General features: G+C 34.4%; 1 protein-coding gene across 1 annotated transcript in view; it reads left to right on the top strand.

The window, feature by feature from the left end:
- Positions 1-7,252: 7,252 nt before the first annotated feature.
- Positions 7,253-19,967, top strand: part of LOC138697649 (tumor necrosis factor receptor superfamily member 14-like) — a 113,231-nt gene continuing 100,516 nt past the window's right edge. The window contains exon 1 of the mRNA XM_069823079.1: positions 7,253-8,429. Coding sequence (XP_069679180.1) covers positions 8,352-8,429 — 78 coding nt within the window. The 5' untranslated portion in view covers positions 7,253-8,351. The remainder of the gene's footprint in view (positions 8,430-19,967) is intronic.

Consider the following 19,967-nt stretch of genomic DNA (forward strand, 5'->3'; position numbering starts at 1 on the left):
GTCACAGTAAGGAAGACATTTATTTAGAAGGGGGCAGTAGAAGGTCTGTCGGCAAAGTCCTTTCTATGAGACTGCACTCCATGAAATAAAATAAGGTATACAAACGATGGAAAGAAGCATAAGCCAAACCTGAGAGAATAGAAAGACTTCTATCCTCTGAATCAAACAACGGAAACAAGCGAGAATCGCAATTGTCAGAGTTCAGAAATATAGGTTATGGTTAAACTCTAGAATCTCTGGTCCTGACAGTGAGTTAACAAACAGAATGTTAAAATGTGAAATGTAAAGTTGAAGAAACGCAATATTTTTAACAGCAATATATAATTTTAACTTACAGTTAAATAAATAAATAAATAAGTAAATAAATAAATAAATAAATAAATAAATAATACATTAATGCTATGTTAGGTACATTTTAACAAAGGTTGAAGAAACCGGGCCTTAGTCCTGGAAATATCTGTAAGCAGATGTGGATCCAACGAAGAGCCATCGTGAGGGTTGATTACTCGTCCCGCAGTTTGCTGCAAGCTTGTTTCCTTTTATGGTCTCTAATCTTCAGAGAGAGATGGAGGTCAAATGTGGATGAAAATGAGATGCGTAAGGAGAAGTTTCATTTAAACAGGCAAGTTTGTTAACAGTGTGTGGAGAAAGTTGCGGTAATCTACTGCTCGCCAGCAAGAAGTATAAAAAAAGAAATGGGTGTGGCTCTGTGCCCTGTGCTGGGGACACAGAAGTGGGTTTTACGTGAATACGTCTTTCTTACACCGACGATATAAACAAGATCTTTACTTTGACACCAAAATCAGAACGCTAACATTGGAGTCGTAAGACATAGCCTACTGCCCGAAAATATTTGCACGCGCCCAAAATGAGTACCTGAGGCATCTTCTTGGGGGTAAAGGCGGTGGGCACGTAGGACTGACAACCCTACTGCTATTAATGCCGGTTGACTGTAAAGGTGGAAGCCTTAGCCTTCCGCCATCCTGTGGGTCTTCATAGCCTGTTGTCCACACCTGTGGAGTAACGGTCAGCGCGTCTGGCCGCGAAACCAGGTGGCCCGGGTTCGAATCCCGATCGGGGCAAGTTACCTGGTTGAGGTTTTTTCCGGGGTTTTCCCTCAACCCAAAATACGAGCAAATGCTGGGTAATTTTCGGTGTTGAACCCCGGACTCATTTCACTGCCATTATCACCTTCATATCATTCAGACGCTAAATAACCTCAGATGTTGATACAGCGTCGTAAAATAACGCAATAAAATAAAAAAAAATAAAAATTCATAGCCTGTTATGGTGATGACTAGGGCCAGGATTCATAATATGCAAATGCATATATTTACAGGCTCTTTGAAAGTCATGCAAAAACAGTTTTATATACATTTTGAACATTACGAATATGCAGAATTAATATTATATGTTTTTGCATATTTTGGGTGTTTCGGCATATAATAGTCTATTTTGCATATATTGTATAGCTTATTTTATTTCATGGAGTGCAGTTTCATAGAAAGGACTTTGCCGACAGACCTTCTACTGCCCCCTACTAATTGGTTGTCATAAATAAATGTCTTCCTTACTGTGACGGAAATCTTGTCTTCTCCTGTCAGTAACCAATCACAACCCTTGTTCAGAAGAATTGACAGGCTCCCGTCAAATCCACGTGGAGGCAGAGTTGTCGCATCTTTTCCGAATTCCAAGAATCCCGTCAGTCTCACTGTCTCATTTCGAGCGTCACCAGGATTGTGGCAACTGTGCAATGTTGGGACGAGGGGACAGGATGGAATTGTCAGCGGTGTTTGTGTAGGAAGTCATAAATCTGTAGGTGGGTGTTCAAAGGAGCCACCGAACTGCACTCCTTGAAATAAAATGGAGTTCGGCATACTTTCAGGATTTTGTTGCACAGATCGCCATATATGCAAAGTTTGAATTTTTTTTATTTTTTTTTTTCAGTATAATATTTTCTCTAAACAAACAAAGGCCTACTGTGGCCTCATATGAAGTGTATTCACTCTGCCGACAACAATCAACTGTGATCCCATTTTTCTCAATATGCGCGAAACGTAACATTGACGTTTGTTCTTGGTTAAGATACAAATATTATCAGCCCAAGGACAATTCTGTGTGGTTTTTATTTATTTATTCATTCATTTGTTGTTGGACATAACAGGCAAAGCCCAATTACAATGATCACGACTAACAAATTAATTTATAAAACATATTAAGGAAAAGGAAATTCTCGATGACACCTAAAAAATCATCGTGCCAGAACAATGGGTAACAAATAAAGAAGGCACGAGGACAGACGGGACGATCATGTTCTGCGATTTTTGTGAAAAACATATATTAAGTACCTATTTATTTAAGTATTATAATTCAAATTAGAAATTTTGTTAGTTAACCCTTAATTGGCAAAATTCATTTTTCACACTAGTTTATTAAACCATGCCGGACTGTAAAGAAAACAACTATCGCAATGTCCATATTTTATATTATGTCATAAAATATTATAGCATTGTGAAATTTTAATTTGTGCGAAATCGTGCGTATTTGCTTGGTTTCCGCACAAAACCAATCCGCGGAAAGTTTAAAATTCCACATTCAGTATTCCTAACCTAACACACACAACAATTTCCCTCTTCTTACCGCTTAAGTGACATATTGATTTTACTGCTTTAGGCTTTTAACATATTATTTTTAGAGACGTTCAATATAGTAATAATTATAAATTGGAAACTTACCACTGCAATTTCACCTAAATTGCACTGTTAATTATTGTTTTTAAATATTTGCAAGAATTAAGTAAACTCTAAATCATTACATAACCTTAAAGTTTGTTTTAAGTTCGCATTTATAGACTGGGGGAAAAAAAAGACAGACAGGCCTGCTGGAGTATAGTAAACACAGAAAACATTTTATAGCAACAATGTTGAAGATAGATGTTTTTGTTTTGCAAGTTTGCCGTCATTGAACAGAAACCAAGATTGAGATTTCATTGCAACTAATTAGAAATTCCTCTTTCAGGTATGTAATAAACGATCTTCGCACAAAATAATGTACGATACACGAGCGGTATGTTTTCTTTCAATTCTCGGAAATTAAAAAAGCTCAACTACGTTTCGCTTTTTCAAACTTTTCCTCGAACATGAAAACTTCAACATACCGCTCTTGTAACGCATTTTACTATTTCCTACCAATTTTTTTTCTATTGTAGACTACTATTAAAATTATAGCATATAGCCTATTAACCTGTTGTATCCTATAGGATACTTTGCGAATTTAAGGGTTAAGAATGCAAAGGTTATAATGCCAATCGGAAACGAGAAACTTGCACAAATGTGAAATTAATAAAATTGAATATGTTAAAATTTATCTTCTTGGAAACGGTTTTTTTTTTCTCTAACAATTCATTTCAAATGTACAGTACTAGAAACAAAATATGGGCCGACTCTTAGTCCAGAATAATTTTGTATGTAGGCAAGAAGGTTTAAACATATGTTCCTATATTGCCTAACTATAAGCATTGCACATGCGCACAGTGTTGTATCTGGAACTTTGACAATTGTTACCGATACTTGATATGTTACATAAATTGATTTTGTATGTTTTTCCATATTTCTGGTTTGATTTTGCATATATCAGAGTATTTTTGTCCATATGAATCCTGGCTCTAATGATGACATTACCTTTACTACTTTACTTTGCTCTAATGGATATCTTGCGATACTTTTTACCGGACCAAACTGACAAGAACTAACAAGCAAACATTCTCATGGGGATAGATAAAAAAGTTATTTTTTTCTTCCACCGTGTTAATAATGTCAAAACAAGTGTGTATACAAATTTTGGCCACTTGAGCGCAATTACGAGGGCCATCCAGAAAGTAAGTTTCCTTGGGCCGTTTACAGAAAGAAAAGACAGTTTGATTGAAAGATGTATTGGAACAGATATTCCAATCGTTCAATAATTGTATGATAAAGTGTTTCACAGAGGCGTCATTTAGAGACAGTAGAGATGAATTGCCTCCCCCTCCCCCGACGAGTTTAATATAACAAACATGATAATTTAGTGCTACTATTTAGCCTACTACTAAAGAGAGAAATATTACAACTGTACCTTTAATATTAAGATATTCCACTTTTATAAACGCTTAAGAAATAAAAGACGACCTAGTCAATAACTTTGCTCGAATGGAACCAAGACGTTACGCTTTGCTACTACTTTAGTAGTTGTTACCTATTGTAAATAAAAGTAGGCTATAACTTTTTTTGTTACTTGAAATTATAATGTCTTTATCAATAAAGTTTTGTGGGTTCATTTGAACGCACTTACTTCATATTAACAACATTGCATGCAAATTATGTGCTGGGATCATGTGAAAGAAGATAATACTAGGCCTGTGTGTGGGAACTAAGTCTAAAGTGGTAAGACCCTGACCATAAATAATAACCATGACATCAGTCCTATTTGAGACTTAAAATAATAAAAAAAAAACTCTAGAAAGAGGGGAAATAATAAACTTTAAAAATATATTCAGTGTATGTGATATGGTTAATTTTTTAAGTCAGGTTTATCTCAATTCACGGTATGGAAAATAGTTCATTTCAGAGAAAATGCCACGTGATATACCCTATAACAGTGTTAGTCAATCTTTTTTGCTAGCATACCTCCAAAATACTTTTTTTTAACCTTCGTACCCCCAGACTGTATTTAAATTGTATATTAAATAACAAAAGACTGTGATTTATGTTTTTATTTTATTTTATTGGGTTATTTTATGACGCTGTATCAACATCTAGGTTATTTAGCGTCTGAATGATATGAAGGTGATAATGCCGGTGAAATGAGTCCGGGGTCCAGCACCGAAAGTTACCCAGCATTTGCTCGTATTGGGGTGAGGGAAAACCCCGGAAAAAACTTCAACCAGGTAACTTTCCCCGATCGGGATTTGAACCCGGGCCACCTGGTTTCGCAGCCAGACGCGCTGACCGTTACTCCACAGGTGTGGACGTGATTTATGTTGTGTGCAAAATAAATTATTATTATTATTATTATTATTATTATTATTATTATTATTATTATTATTATTATTATTATTATATATAGCAATTATTGATATAACAACAATAGTAATGAATTATGTAAAATGATATTGAAGCAAGGAAAAACGAGAGTTGATATTGTAAAGAAAATATGTAAGCTGCAATAATTATCAATAAATATAATAAAATAAATATGTCAGCATTTTTACATACATAGTCATTGGGATGCGTATCCTTTGAGACAACTGCACGTATCCCCATGGGTACGCGTACCATAGATTGAATAACATTGCCCTATAAGACCTCCCGTAAAAAAAATATTGCCACCTCGCCAAGCTAAAACTGAAATGACGCCTCTGGTGTTGTAGTATTAAAATGTTCGTAATTTTTCAATGATAGTTGTAAGTTTTAATGATTTTATTATGTTCTTTATGGGACACCCTGTACTACTGCTTGGCTTTCAACCTTTTTACGTCTATTACATTAGCCTATTAGATTACGCTGAAGATTTCGTAACTGAAAAGTCCTTCTACTGCAGGTAATAATGCCACTGAGAAAGACAGAGGGTCGTGTATCTGTCAAACTTATTTCAAAATATCGATGTTTTATGCACGATGTCGAGGATTTTACAACCAGTCCCATTTATGCTACACTATTCGCAGCATGTCACTTTATGTCGTAAACGTAAAATGGTTTTCAAGCGTCTTTCTTTCGTTAACTCCAGATCTCTGCTACCGGTTCTAGCGTTCTAATGAGCTCCCTTGTCATCAGAACTTTTCTAAAAAGCTAAAACTATTTATTACAGGAATATAAAGATGTCAACAATCATTTGACAGTAATATATTATCCGAAACGCGACTTTTGTACTTGTGAATTGAGTCCAGACGACCAGGTAAGGACACCACGCGAAGGGTCGGAGCTTCACTGATCTTTTGATAGCCCATCATAACAATTTACCTCCCCCCCCCCCCGCCGCTCGGTTCCTTCCTTCCTAGCCACTATAAAGTTCAACAAGTGCGGCGTGAGGAGAGGGAAGGGAGAGTCTACCTGGCCGTCCACTTCCACCCACTACACGCCACACCGCACGCCACTCTCAGGTTGTCAACACCCACACAACACCGGTCCCGAGTTCGCGCCCATCTGCCGATCATCCAGCATCCGCTGCGGACAGGAAGTGATCTGCACGTCACGAAACAAGGGCGCAGCGTTCTGCGTTTCTCTACAGCTAACCTATTTCGTTGTTAACAAATGACGAGCGTCTACGAAACCTGCTATGTGAATCATAACATGTTGTAATGAAACTGAAGGCGATTTTGTCAGTGTTGTGAGTTATAATCACGTGAAAACGCGTTCGAATCGAGTGTTGTGTGTTATACGCAACTGTCAGCTACAATGATCTGAAAGGCAATCAGTAAACTAGCTAGAACTATTACTGCACTCTAAGACAGTTTCATAAAAATGTCAGTGGGACTATAAATAAAGAAATGTGTCAGCTATCACATCTATCAACTGTATAGTGTGTGTTTAGACTCATAAAAACAGTTTTCAAATACAGAACATCATTTCAGTGTTATAAAAACAGACAGCTTTTCGCCGAGTGCTGAAGAGTTAGTTTTTAACCTCCGGATCGGCAACAGGATAACATTGTTATAAAAAGTCAACAGCGTGTGTGTATGACAATGCTTTACAAGAAAGCACCCGTCTTTTAGAGCCTCATTAAGTGTAATAGACATTTATAACTTTCACTAAATGCTTGATAGTTGTTATTACGTAATTCTGAAATGATTACAGTTTTGTTATAAAAGATATTAAGCAGACTAAAATAAAAAAACACCCACTAATATTTCTAGAAAGTATTAAAAAGTACTAAAATATTAGTGAAGAAGGTGAATAATAGTGTTATTATTTTTCTAAATGTATCACTCTAAAAGGACACTACGATAATAATTTCATTTTACTATAATAGCAATAGTACAAAGTGCATAGTTTTTTGAGTAACAGAAAGTCCCTGACAAGGTGCGGTTACTGATATGGGTGTTAAATAATTCATACGAGCGGATGCTGTAGTGTAACAAACATTCACAGGCAGGCGTTAAAAACCAGAGCATCAACTCTCATAAATAAGTCACCTGGTCGCTATTCTCACTTTGGCGCGTGTGTCTCCAGAAAACTCAACCGCCTAAAAATAAGATAACAACACAATAGAACTCGTGACTAACAAGAGAAAAATATCTTACAAAACGCATCTCAATTTGCATATTTATTCAAACAGTCAACTACAAAGAGTGGTTCTATACAAAGCTGTGGGAAGTGATTGTTCGTCAAGGACCTCAAAATCATCACCATCGCATCCTTGATATAGGGAACAGAAAAAGAAAACGTCGAATCAAAATTGTGTAACTACTTCAAGGCGAGAGGTATCGTAAAGAAATCTTTCAACACATAAGCGTGATGTTGCTACCATTCACCGATCGCTATGTCAGAGTACTGGCATCTTATAGACAACGAAAAAATCGCAACGTTGCCCTTGGCTTGCAAGGATATGCTTAGCAACGGATGTTAATGTACAGTGTACTTGTTTTTGTAGTGATCCAGTGAAGGATCCTGTGTAACTGATACAAGATATCTCGGCACGTCCTCTTAATCATTCCAACACATCAAAGTGCAATTGTGTGAGACCAATCATATCCAATTCCATACAAACCGCAGTGTAATATATAAACAGCGGGGAAGAAAAAAAACTAAGAAATAAAAACTTGAATGTAAATCCGCTAGATAATCCTCTATTCAAAGATCGCGTCATTACATGATCACAATACACAAAAGAAGCGAAGAGAACATTTGAAATTGTTCATCCCACGAAAAGATATTGAAGTTCCCTTAATAATGGTGCGAAATTTATACTAAAATTACTTCACGTCCATCATTTTCTTCAATTTCTTCGATAATGATCGGAAATAATGCTACGATGGGAACTTCAATAATGAGTTTTCAGATTACTGTAATACTGCTGTGTGAAGAGAATATTGTTTGCAACATTTTGTTCGGTCCTACGTAAGAATTAATTCTCAATCGACCTACGATATAAGACATAAGATTTTAATCTGCGTTACAACTAAGTGTTCTGGATCTCGAGATGAAATTGACTATGAACCTGTGTTACGTGGGATGTGTAAACGTTTCTAAGAAAATAGTGAAGTGGTGAACTTGCCCATCTGTTGGAAGTGAAATCATTGCAGACAGTGGAGGTGAATACAATACGGACTGCAGTCATTGTGGTGAGCCGCCAGCTGTGAGGGGTAGTCCACACGAGTCATGTCGCCCATGTTCAGAGGTATCGTCAGGTGGGGGCCGATTGTCCTCCTCATCGTCATCTGCTGTCTGCTGCTCCAGGTGAGCCCACAAACAATTAGTCATGTTCAGTCTTATTCAGAAAAGCTTTTACTAGCTTCCGCCCCAACAGAACTCCACGAAATTCAGCGTAACCTCTTATGGCACGAATGGCATCATGCAAAGCTTCTGGCATTTAAAATAGAATTCTTGTGGTCTCCTAACCATTTTTACGATTAACTACTACAAAACTACGTTATAAAAGAACCTTCTTATAATAATAATAATAATAATAATAATAATAATAATAATAATAATAATAATAATAATATTATTATTATTATTATTATTATTATTATTATTATTATTATTATTATTTCATAATATCAACATTACAGCATTGAATTACGGAATGAAACATAGAGATAATCTTATAAAATTCCATTATATATCGTCAAATTTATTATACTCATCAGAAGCCTTTTATACAATTAACTAGTAGCTTGTGCAGCAAATGCTGCAAACTAAGTTCATTAGATGTTCAAATAAACATTTTTCAGATTTATTTTCAATTAAGAATACCAGACATTCTGAAAGTTATTTGCTTCCATAATAATGAAAGATACTCTCTCTCGAGCCAATACTGAAGAGAACCACGCATATAAATATCTACGCCACACCGCCATTAAATATATGAAAATGACCCAACCCCACTTGATTAATAACTATAAAAATATTTGATTTTTAATAATATTATTATCTTACGTAAGTTTTATAGCTTTCAGTAACATATACTATATATATAGGCCTACTATATAGCCGCCACTCAGTAAAATATAGAAATCAAAATCTAATTTAAGTTATTCTCTACATCTACTTACATAACCCCACTTTCATATCATGAACATAGCATTAATATGTATAATTAATTAAAAATAATCACGTCACGGCATTAACTACAATAATATTTCATTTCTGATGGTAATAATGTCATCAAACCACCTCAAGTTTTGTAGTTTTTAATATCCAATACACAGCTGTACCCAGAAAATTACACACCACAGAATCGAACCTGTAAATTATTTTTAGTAAGTTAAGTTTTTAATAACCAATTTAATTTGAGCTCTAAATATGTCAGCACTCTTGCAGATCATGGCCTTCGTGTAATATTGTTTACTGTAGTGTGTGTTTTGTTTTATTCTGAAATGCAACACGGCCGACTTGATGCTCGCTTCGCTTCTCCTGAATGCAATTAGCTAGATCGCAACAGTGACGACAGATGGATTTTGGAAAATAGGAAAATTATGTAGGAAAATTGACATTTCACTGAAAAACTACTATTTTTCCGAAAAACTTTGAGTTCCAAGCTTCAAAATGAGGGGCCATTTATTAAAATCCGTTCAGCCGTTTTCCCATAATTTCCATTACCAGTTCAAATTATATATATATATATATATATATATATATATATATATATATATAGATGTTCTCTCCAACACTTCACTTATATCATCGTCCTAGCAAAGTTCGAAATCAAAATTCTATATTCATGAAAGTTTAACACAATTCTGTAGTGCTCGGGAAAAGTGATACAAGTCAGTTTTCACAAACCTTTTTTGATAATTTATTGACAACTTACGGAACATCTGTTCGCTTGGAAAAAATTCATAGATATTCCTCCCATTACAATAATTCATACAGAAAAAAATCAAATCGACATAAACCAGTGTAAGTTGTCAATAAATTATCAAAAAAGGTTTGTGAAAACTGACTTATGTCATTTCTCCCAAGCACTGCAGAATTTTTCCTTTATGTTTTGCTAGATAAACTCGAATTGATTATTAATTAATTATGTTTTATTTAACGACGCTCGCAACTGCCAAGGTTATATCAGCGTCGCCGGTGTGCCGGAATTTTGTCTCGCAGGAGTTCTTTTACATGCCAGTAAATATATTGGCATGAGCCTGTCGCATTTAGGGACGCTTAAATGCCATCGACCTAGGCCGGAATCGAACCTGCAAACTCTGGCACAGAAGGCCAGCACTATACTGACTGCGCCACCCAGGACGGCGACAAACTCAGAATGTTCCCGTTTAATTTATTTATGCATTTATTTATTTCGTGGGTAGGCTCGAAATCTTCAAAATTCGGTATACAGACTCTCCTTACACTAGGATGATTAATGTTGACTGTTAGCAATTCGTGACATAAATCGCAATGATAAATCGTATCTTTTTTGTTTTCTTCAATGTTCTTGCGTTGTTGTCATAAAAATAAAGTCTTGAAGAATTTCTGCATCCTGTGCCAAACATATAATAATAAAATATCCTTCTGTTAATAAATGGTGTACAATTATTTCTTGATACCTCTAGCCCGGACACGGAAGCCCTACTGATCGCTTATTATGATCAAAATCATTCTAGTATAATTCGCTACACTTGCTAAGAACCATTAATGCTTAAAGAGTATATTTCCAAGAAATTCGTGTAATGAGAGACTATAAAAAGAAAATAATTTCGACAGGGTACGTTCTACCCAAGAACCTGGGGACTATCCATCAAATATCGTCATAACATGCGCACAAACATAAAACTGTTGTTATCTCTAATATAATGATTATAAGACAGCCACTGAAACGTTTGTTACTTCATCGAGAATGTCAATACAATCAATAGTATGTCTACAATACTGTACCAGTATTAAAATGATTCGACAGAATAAACTTTTATAGCTATTAGTAGACCATGGAACTTTATACAATAAAAATCTGAAAATATGCATGCAGTAAAAACTGTTAAAATATGTGCTAAAATTAAAATATATGCAGTAAAAAATACACTTTAGAGATATATTTGGTTTAATACTACGATGTGCATGAAAATAATTGAAAGTAATAATTGTCATTAAGCTATCATCATTTTTATTATATTTATTTTTTCTATAAATTTATTATTTTCTGATTTTATATACATATTTGAATTTGTACATTTTTAACTTTCTAATTCTTCTACTTTTTTTTCTTTTAACTTTTTTTGCCTTTCACGTATGTAATTTTATATCAGTAAACAACCAACGATTTATCCAGGTTTTCTACTACGAAACTTCTCTTAATCTGTCAGAAACAGTTTAAATGCCGAGGACGATCTCTTGACATCACATGATGTAACTGGTGTACTTGTAAGCAGAAATGTTCAGAATTTCAGTGACTGTTTCACATTTTCCACTGAGAATGTCAGCAATTTGGAGCATTTCTTCATATCCAGAATTATTCTCTAAACACGCTCAAATTTTGCAGCCACTGCTTTACTCTGTGATCCAGGAACTGTTCCCAGTAGGCCTAAGTCTTTCAACTTTTCCACAACTGCATGGAATTCAGTTAGGGGAGTACCCACGTTTTCCAGCATGATGATTCTGCTTTCTATCATGGAGAAGTTAGCAGCCACATAAGAGAGCTCGTTCCGGAGGTTATTTTCTCACGTAATTTTTATATTTCTTGAAAATTATTTTTATTCTTATCCCAGAGAAATTTTGAACTTAGTTAATAAATCGGGAAAAAGAAGGAAACATGTTAATATATGCATTTAAATATGCAAAATAAAAATATATATGAATTTAAAAGGGAAAACCTTCCAAATATGCGTTTATGCAAAATAAAGTCGGCTTCATTCGATCGTAAAAACCATGATCGGCAAAGATCCACTTTTACTTTGCATGAAGTTCCGCTGTCTAGTTATTAGGATTATTTTCATCATCATCATCATCATCGTCATCATCATCATCAATATCGATGTATGACTTGAGGCTTTCTCGGCGTTTGATATAGAATAACTCTTCTCGGGTTCTCCCCCCCATCACTTCGTCCCTGAAGAAGATGGCAGAGCTAGCCGTCGAAAGCTTGGAAGCTAATCTCCAACTCACCTGGCTGAGAACCCGAGAAGAGTTATTCTTCATCATCAATATCATCATCATCATCATCATCATCATCATCACCACCATCACCGCGATGCAATTTCGGTTGTTCATAATATTCTGAGCAACAGTCATTCCGATCTTTGAAGCACGGTTTGCCAACTCGCTGTCTTTTACATTGAAATGCATAGAACTATTATTCTGTCAACGTGCAGCAAGAAAGGGAAATTTATGGGCAAATACGAAGAAAACCAAGACAGGAAAAACACCGTGGGAATACGATATTAGACCCATGCTGCTTGCAGTACTACCGCAAACTTGTACATAAGTAACCAAAATAATTTATATTGATGATGATTATGATTATGATGATATATGCAGTGCTTGGGAAAAGTGACACAAGTCAGTTTCTACAAACCTTTTTTGATAATTTATTGACAACTTACGGAACATCTGCTCGCTTGGAAAAAAATTCGTAAGTATTCCTTCCATTACAATAATTCATACAGAAAAAAATCAAATCGACATAAACCAGTGTAAGTTGTCAATAAATTATCAAAAGAGGTTTGTGGAAACTGACTTATGTCACTTTTACCGAGCGCTGCAGATGTAATCTAAGATAAAATTTTCGGGTCGGTCTCGGTAGCGTAGTTGGTATAGCGCTGGCCTTCTATGCTCGAGGTTGCGGGTTCGATCCCGGCCCAGGTCGATGGCATTTAAGTGTTCTTAAATGCGACAGGCTTATGTGAGTAGATTTACTGGCATGAAAAGAACTCCTGTGGGACAAAATTACGACGCTGATACAACCTCTGCACTTGCAAGCGTCGTTAAATAAACCATATTTTTTTTTTTAATTTTCGGGCGCTTAATTTCGTTGATAAATTGTTCACTAAGTACATAAATTTTAAACTAAACTTTCTCACGTTTGACACAACATGAAACAATCAAGAAAAGGCACACATGTAGAGAAAGAGAGAGAGAGAGAGAGAGAGAGAGAGAAATCGCCAAGTGTGTCATCAAGAACCGAACTTGCTCCGAGGAGTATCTGATATGGATGTTTCTGACGAGCTGCTGCCAATTTCCTGAAGCGATCGTGATGGGTTAAGCTGTATAATAATAATAATAATAATAATAATAATAATAATAATAATAATAATAATAATAATAATAATAATAATAATAATAATAATAATAATAATTACTTACTGGCTTTTAAGGAACCCGAAGGTTCATTGCCGCCCTCACATAAGCCCGCCATTGGTCCCTATCCTGAGCAAGATTAATCCAGTCTCTATCATCATATCCCACCTCCCTCAAATCCATTTAATATTATCTTCCCACCTACGTCTCGGCCTCTCCAAAGGCCTTTTTCCCTCCAGCCTCCCAACTAACACTCTATATGCATTTCTGGATTCGCTCATACGTGCTATGGGTATATGCCCTGTCCATCTCAAACGTCTGGATTTAATGTTCCTAATTACGTCAGGTGAAGGATACAATGCGTGCAGTTCTGCGTTGTGTAACTTTCTCCATTCTCCTGTAACTTCATCCCTCTTAGCCCCAAATATTTTCTTAAGAACCTTGTTCTCAAACATCCTTAATCTCTGTTCCACTCACAAAGTGAGAGTCCAAGTTTCACCACCATATAGAACAACCGGTAATATAACTGTTTTATAAATTCTAACTTTTTTAGACTTTTTGACAGCAGACTGGATGACAAAAGCGTCTCAATCGAATAATAACAGGCATTTCCCATATTTATTCTGCGTTTAATTTCCTCCCGAGTATCATTTATATTTGTTACTGTTGCTCCAAGATATTTGAATTTTTCCACCTCTTCGAAGGATAAATCTCCAATTTTTATAGTTCCACTTCGTACAATATTCTGGTCACGAGACATAATCATATACTTAGTCTTTTCGGGATTTCCTTCCAACCCTATCGCTTTACTTGCTTCAAGTAGAATTTCCGCGTTTTCCCTAATCGTTTATGGATTTTCTCCTAACATATTCACGTCATCCGCATAGACAAGAAGCTGATGTAACCCGTTCAACTCCAAGCCCTGTCTATTATCCTGAACTTTCCTAATGGCATATTCTAGAGCGAAGTTAAAAAGTAAAGGTGATAGTGCATCTCCCTGCTTTAGCCCGCAGTGAATTGGAAAAGCATCAGATAGAAACTGGCCTATACGAATTCTGCTGTAAGTTTCACTAAGACACATTTTAATTAATCGAATTAGTTTCTTGGGAATACCGAATTCAATAATAATATTATATAAAACTTCTCTCTTAACCGAGTCATACGCCTTTTTGAAATCTATGAATAAATAAATAATAATAGTAATTATAATAATAATAATAATAATTATTATTATTATTATTATTATTATTTTATGTTTATTATTATTATTATTATTATTATTATTTTATGTTTATTATTATTATTATTATTATTATTTTTATTATTATTATTTTTATTATTATTACTATTTTTATTATTATTATTTTTATTATTTTTATTATTATTACCGGTATTATTATTTTTATTATTATTTTATTATTATTATTATTATTATTATTTTTATTATTATTATTTTTATTATTATTATTATTATTATTATTATTTTTATTATTATTACTATTATTATTATTATTACTGTTATTATTATTTTTACTATTATTGTTATTATTATTCTTATTATTATTATTATTATTATTATTATTTTATACTTCTTACAATATACTGTAATAACATTTTTGTTGTAATATAGGCCTAATCGTTGCTTTTGTCACTCTCTGAATAGTCTTTGTAAATTGAAGAGACCATCTTGAAAACAATTGCTTTGCAAATTCTTGATATTTCTTCTAGGCATATTTCGGACCTTCGAAGGCAAGTTTTAAGGCGTCTCGTGTGTACTACAGCAGACCATTGATTATGTGACAGCTAAAATATTACATCTACACAACAATTTGTACAATTTCTTAAAAGTTAAGTTGAAAAACAAGAGACAAGTGTACTCGACGTGCAATAGCAATAAGAATGTAGAGTCTTGGAAGCCTCCGGACTTCATCAAATAACAGACTCACGTTTTAGACTATCATTAGCAGAGAGTGAAATTAAAAGTTATGGCTTAATGCATGGTGAACATGCAAATGTGTCTGCAGGCTGCATCGAATCTGCACTAGCCCATTGTTGGAGAGTGCATTAACTTCACTTAAGAGACAAATAGGCTGTGAGGTCTGAAAGACTCGTTTTCATATACTTACCAACAACACAGACAAGCATTCTTTCTGACACAATGAAGGTGCAGTCTATTGATTATTCAGATATGATGAGATGCGTGTATAGAGATCATCCGCATGTAGATCAATGGTTTCTAAACTTTTAACCTGTGCCTTCTTTGAGACATCTTGAAAATTCCACGTCTACCACCTAAAATTTATTTGCATTTCCACCCTGACTAGACTAGTGACGCAGTAAACAAAATAAACGAAGACTTGAATTCGATTTCACTGTGGGCACACAAATTTGGATTAAAGGGAGTCTGTACTGCCTATCCCAGCAATAAAAATTTAATCTAATTTAGGTGCACTTTTCTCAGGACTTACATAAGATACACATTTGAAATTTTTAGGGGATATTCTTCAAGTATTATTGTATGTAACCGGCTAAAATTACGGTCTTTATCTTTTATTACTCTGCTTTACATTGATGGGATGGCAGTACAGACTCCCCTTAAGGTTAAATCCAGAGAAATCGCAAGCAATCGTAATGGGACATAATCGCCTACGAAGCACTCTTGATAGTAGTACTATACCACATATAATATTGAATGGGATTATTGTTAAATACAGTGAAACAGTTAAAAACCTTGGCATTTTTATGGATGGCGATCTAAATTGGAACACTCAAGTAACACATATTTGCAAATAGTAATATGCGTTACAAGAGCGGTATGTTGAAGTTTTCATGTTTGAGGTGAAGTTTGAAAAAGCGAAACGTAGTTGAGCATTTTTAATTTCCGAGAATTGAAGGAAAACATACCGCTCGTGTATCGTACATTATTTTGTGCGAATATCGTTTATTACATACCTGAAAGAGGAATTTCTAATTAGTTGCAATTAAATCTCCATCTTGGTTTCTGTTCAATAAGGGCAAATTTGCAAAACAAAAATATCTATCTTCAACATTGTTGCTTTAAAATGTTTTCTGTGTTTACTATACTCCAGTAGGCCGTGATATACGTCTGTCTTTTTTTCCCCCAGTCTCTGATGAGTCTGGAATCTTGTTGATTTTTTCACGGCTTCCTTGCATCACGAATGCAGTAACTTTAGTGGAGTTGTAGAGTTTACTTAATTTTTGCAAATATTTAAAAACAATAATTAACAGTGCAATTTAGGTGAAATTGCAGTGGTAAGTTTCCAATTTATAATTATTACTATATTAAACGTCTCTAAAAATAATATGTTAAAAGCCTAAAGCAATAAAATCAATATGTCACTTAGGCGGTAAGAAGAGGGAAATTGTTATGTGTGTTAGGTTGGGAATACTGAATGTGGAATTTAAGACTTTCCGCGGATGGTTTTGTGCGGAAACCAAGCAAATACGCTTGGCACACAAATTTGGATTAAGGTCAAATCCAGAGAAATCGCAAGCAATCGTAATGGGACATAATCGTCTACGAAGCACTCTTGATAGTAGTAATATACCACATATAATATTGAATGGGATTATTGTTAAATACAGTGAAACAGTTAAAAATATTGGCATATTTATGGATAGCGATCTAAATTGGAACACTCAAGTAACACACATTTGCAAAAAAATATTTTCTCAACTTCACTCCTTGTTCCATATGAAAGAATTTCTACCACTTAGTCTAAAAAAGAATCTTATTCAGACGCTTGTAATGCCCCATTTTGATTATTGCGATTCCTTGCTAACTAATGTAAGTTCACTCTTAGCTGAGAGACTACAACGTGTTCATAATGTGTGCATACGATTCATCTGCAATACTCGTAAATTTGATCATATAACGCCTTCCTTCCAGTTACTTTCATGGGTGCGTCTGAAGGAACGAAGAACAATACATTCACTGTCTCTTCTGTTTAGAATCATGCATACTTCTACTCCGAATTATCTGTTATCGCGCTTTCAATTTCTTACAACTCTTCGAAACCGACATCAAGCACTTCTTTCTATCCCTCATCATAGAACGTCTTTATACTCATCTTCCTATACTGTAGAAATACCTCGCCTCTGGAATTCGTTACCTAATGACGTCAGGGACTGCCGGACTTTATCACAATTCAAAATTAAATTGGAAAATTTTGTCTTAGTTAATGTTTTTAGGTATTGCTAGAAGTACTGATTTGTGTTTTTTTTCTTTTTCTTTTTTTAATCTATATTAAAATTGCAAGTTTCTTGTTTATGTTTTAATTAGTTAGGATACAATTAATTATGATACTTAATCATTCATTTACAGTTTGTGTGACTGCAACCTGTGTATATTCTTGTGTAGCTTTACTTTGTATAGGCCTATAGCGTATTTTTTTTCTCTGTTTATTTCTATTATTGTATTTGTATTCCTGGTGTTGTGGAAGAGAAGGCCTGATGACCTTAACTACACCAGAATAAATAAATAAATAAATAAATAAATAAAACTCACTGTTTTTCACCAATTACATAGGACAAATATAACTGAGGAATTTTAAACTTGTCACCTTTACCACCAAAGAAATGACCTTGGTGCTCGTTTCTACTGATTAGGTTAAAAAAAACTCCCGGTATTGGCTTAAGCTTATTATTCAGAAATCAGCAACCTTATAGCCATTCTACATAACATGTCTTTCGAAATAGTTCCCTTCGGCAATGATAAAATTTTAGCGATAAACAGCCATGATTGGTTGAAACGCGTCCTTTCGTACTGCTCTATTGGTCAAAAGTAGTATGACGTAGTAAAAGCGTAATAGTCAACAGTAATCTCACTAGAGGTTTTGATTTATCTAGAGAAAATCAAAACTCGAGTGGGATTTAATTGACTATTACACGATTAGAAGAAAGTATATAAAGATTAGAAGTAACGAAGTACTCCAATACAATAAAATATTAATTGGCTTACGAAAATACAACTGTCTTCAAATGTATTATTGTACCATCTCAACATTACGCTAGATGGCAGTAGTGTTTTATGATTATGTTTTCTTGTTATCAGTTGTGCCAACTATGGAATCTTCATTGAACTCTGTGGACGGTTACTAGTCAAGAAGGCCTTGTTGATTCAGTTTCATTTTTATTAAAACATTTGCATTCCACTTCAATCATCCGGATCCCAGTAATCAACGTCACTTGACAGATGATTTTCAATAAATCTTAGTATTAAACAATCTCTGATACGTGACTATCCATAATATCATATAGCAAAAGCTACAACAAACATAACCTAAATAATATAAACAAGTGTTAGAAAAGTTTTAATTAGGGACGATGAAATAAACAAGAAACGTTTTAATTAACGATGATGAAATAAAAAATAAACATGAATGATTTTAAAAGAAACAATTATTGAAAGTACAATTTTCAAATTTGAATGTTTAAGTGGTTGGTGGTTCAGTTGTTGTTATATTGGACGTGTGCGTAAAAGAAGTGAACTCGTTGATGTACATGGTGTATCCCTCAACTTATTCAGGATTTCCGAATGGTGCTCTTCATATATGGCCAGTGATCTTTATTAATTCTTGTTCTTGAATGCCAATGCGAATCATATTTGAAAGTGCTGTGCATCGACTGGAGTGGTTTGTAATTTTCTGTTTTTTTTTTTTTTTTTTTTTTTTTGACGTCCAGACCAGTGCAGTTTGAAATGTTGGCAAAGAAAGAAACAAATGCTAGGGTAGTGACAAAAATAAACAAATGCTAGGGACGCGATAAAATTAAACAAATATTAGGGATGCGATAAAATTGTGCGATAAGCAGCCATGATTGGTTGAAAGACGTCCTTTCGACGTACCGTTTTATTGGTCAAAAGTAGTGTGACGTAGTAAAAGTGTAATAGTCAAAGAAACTTTTACAAAAGAAACCCCATTATACTGTCATATATTTTAAAAAAGATCTCTGACACATATCTTTGATAATGTAATACAAACCTAACACAAGTTATAAGTTAAGGATATGCCGGAATTTGAACCATAGTTCCCTTTCTTATAAGACCTGTCAATTATGATATAATACTTGTAAAAAATATCCATGTCGATGGACAAGCTGTTAATTTGCTGGAGTGTAGCAGAATTACATTTTGAAAAGTTAATTTCTAATTCCCATTAGCATTTTATAGCAATAAAATACAGAACATGAACGTTAATAGAAACCAGTTAACAACAGTTGGTAGTGCTGAAGTTATTTATTATTATTTTGAACGTTTATTACTCTAATAGCTTCGTTTCCATGTCTCACCGCTTCAGAACACACCCTAGAATGGTATTCAAGTAGCGTTTATATTAGCTAGATTCATTTAGTATGCTTTACATGACGCGTAGAACAAAAATTCTTTCATGGATCATAAATTTATCTATTAGGTAGCGCCTGACTCATTCCAAGCGAGCAGATAGAATATTATAGGACTTGCAGCTAGTAATTACGAAGCATATCTTCAATTGGATACAAATATTTTGAATGTTATTCTTCAGTAGACTTGGT

This window comes from Periplaneta americana, chromosome 4 (assembly GCF_040183065.1).
Source record: "Periplaneta americana isolate PAMFEO1 chromosome 4, P.americana_PAMFEO1_priV1, whole genome shotgun sequence".
In the NCBI taxonomy this organism is placed as follows: Eukaryota; Metazoa; Arthropoda; class Insecta; order Blattodea; family Blattidae; genus Periplaneta; species Periplaneta americana.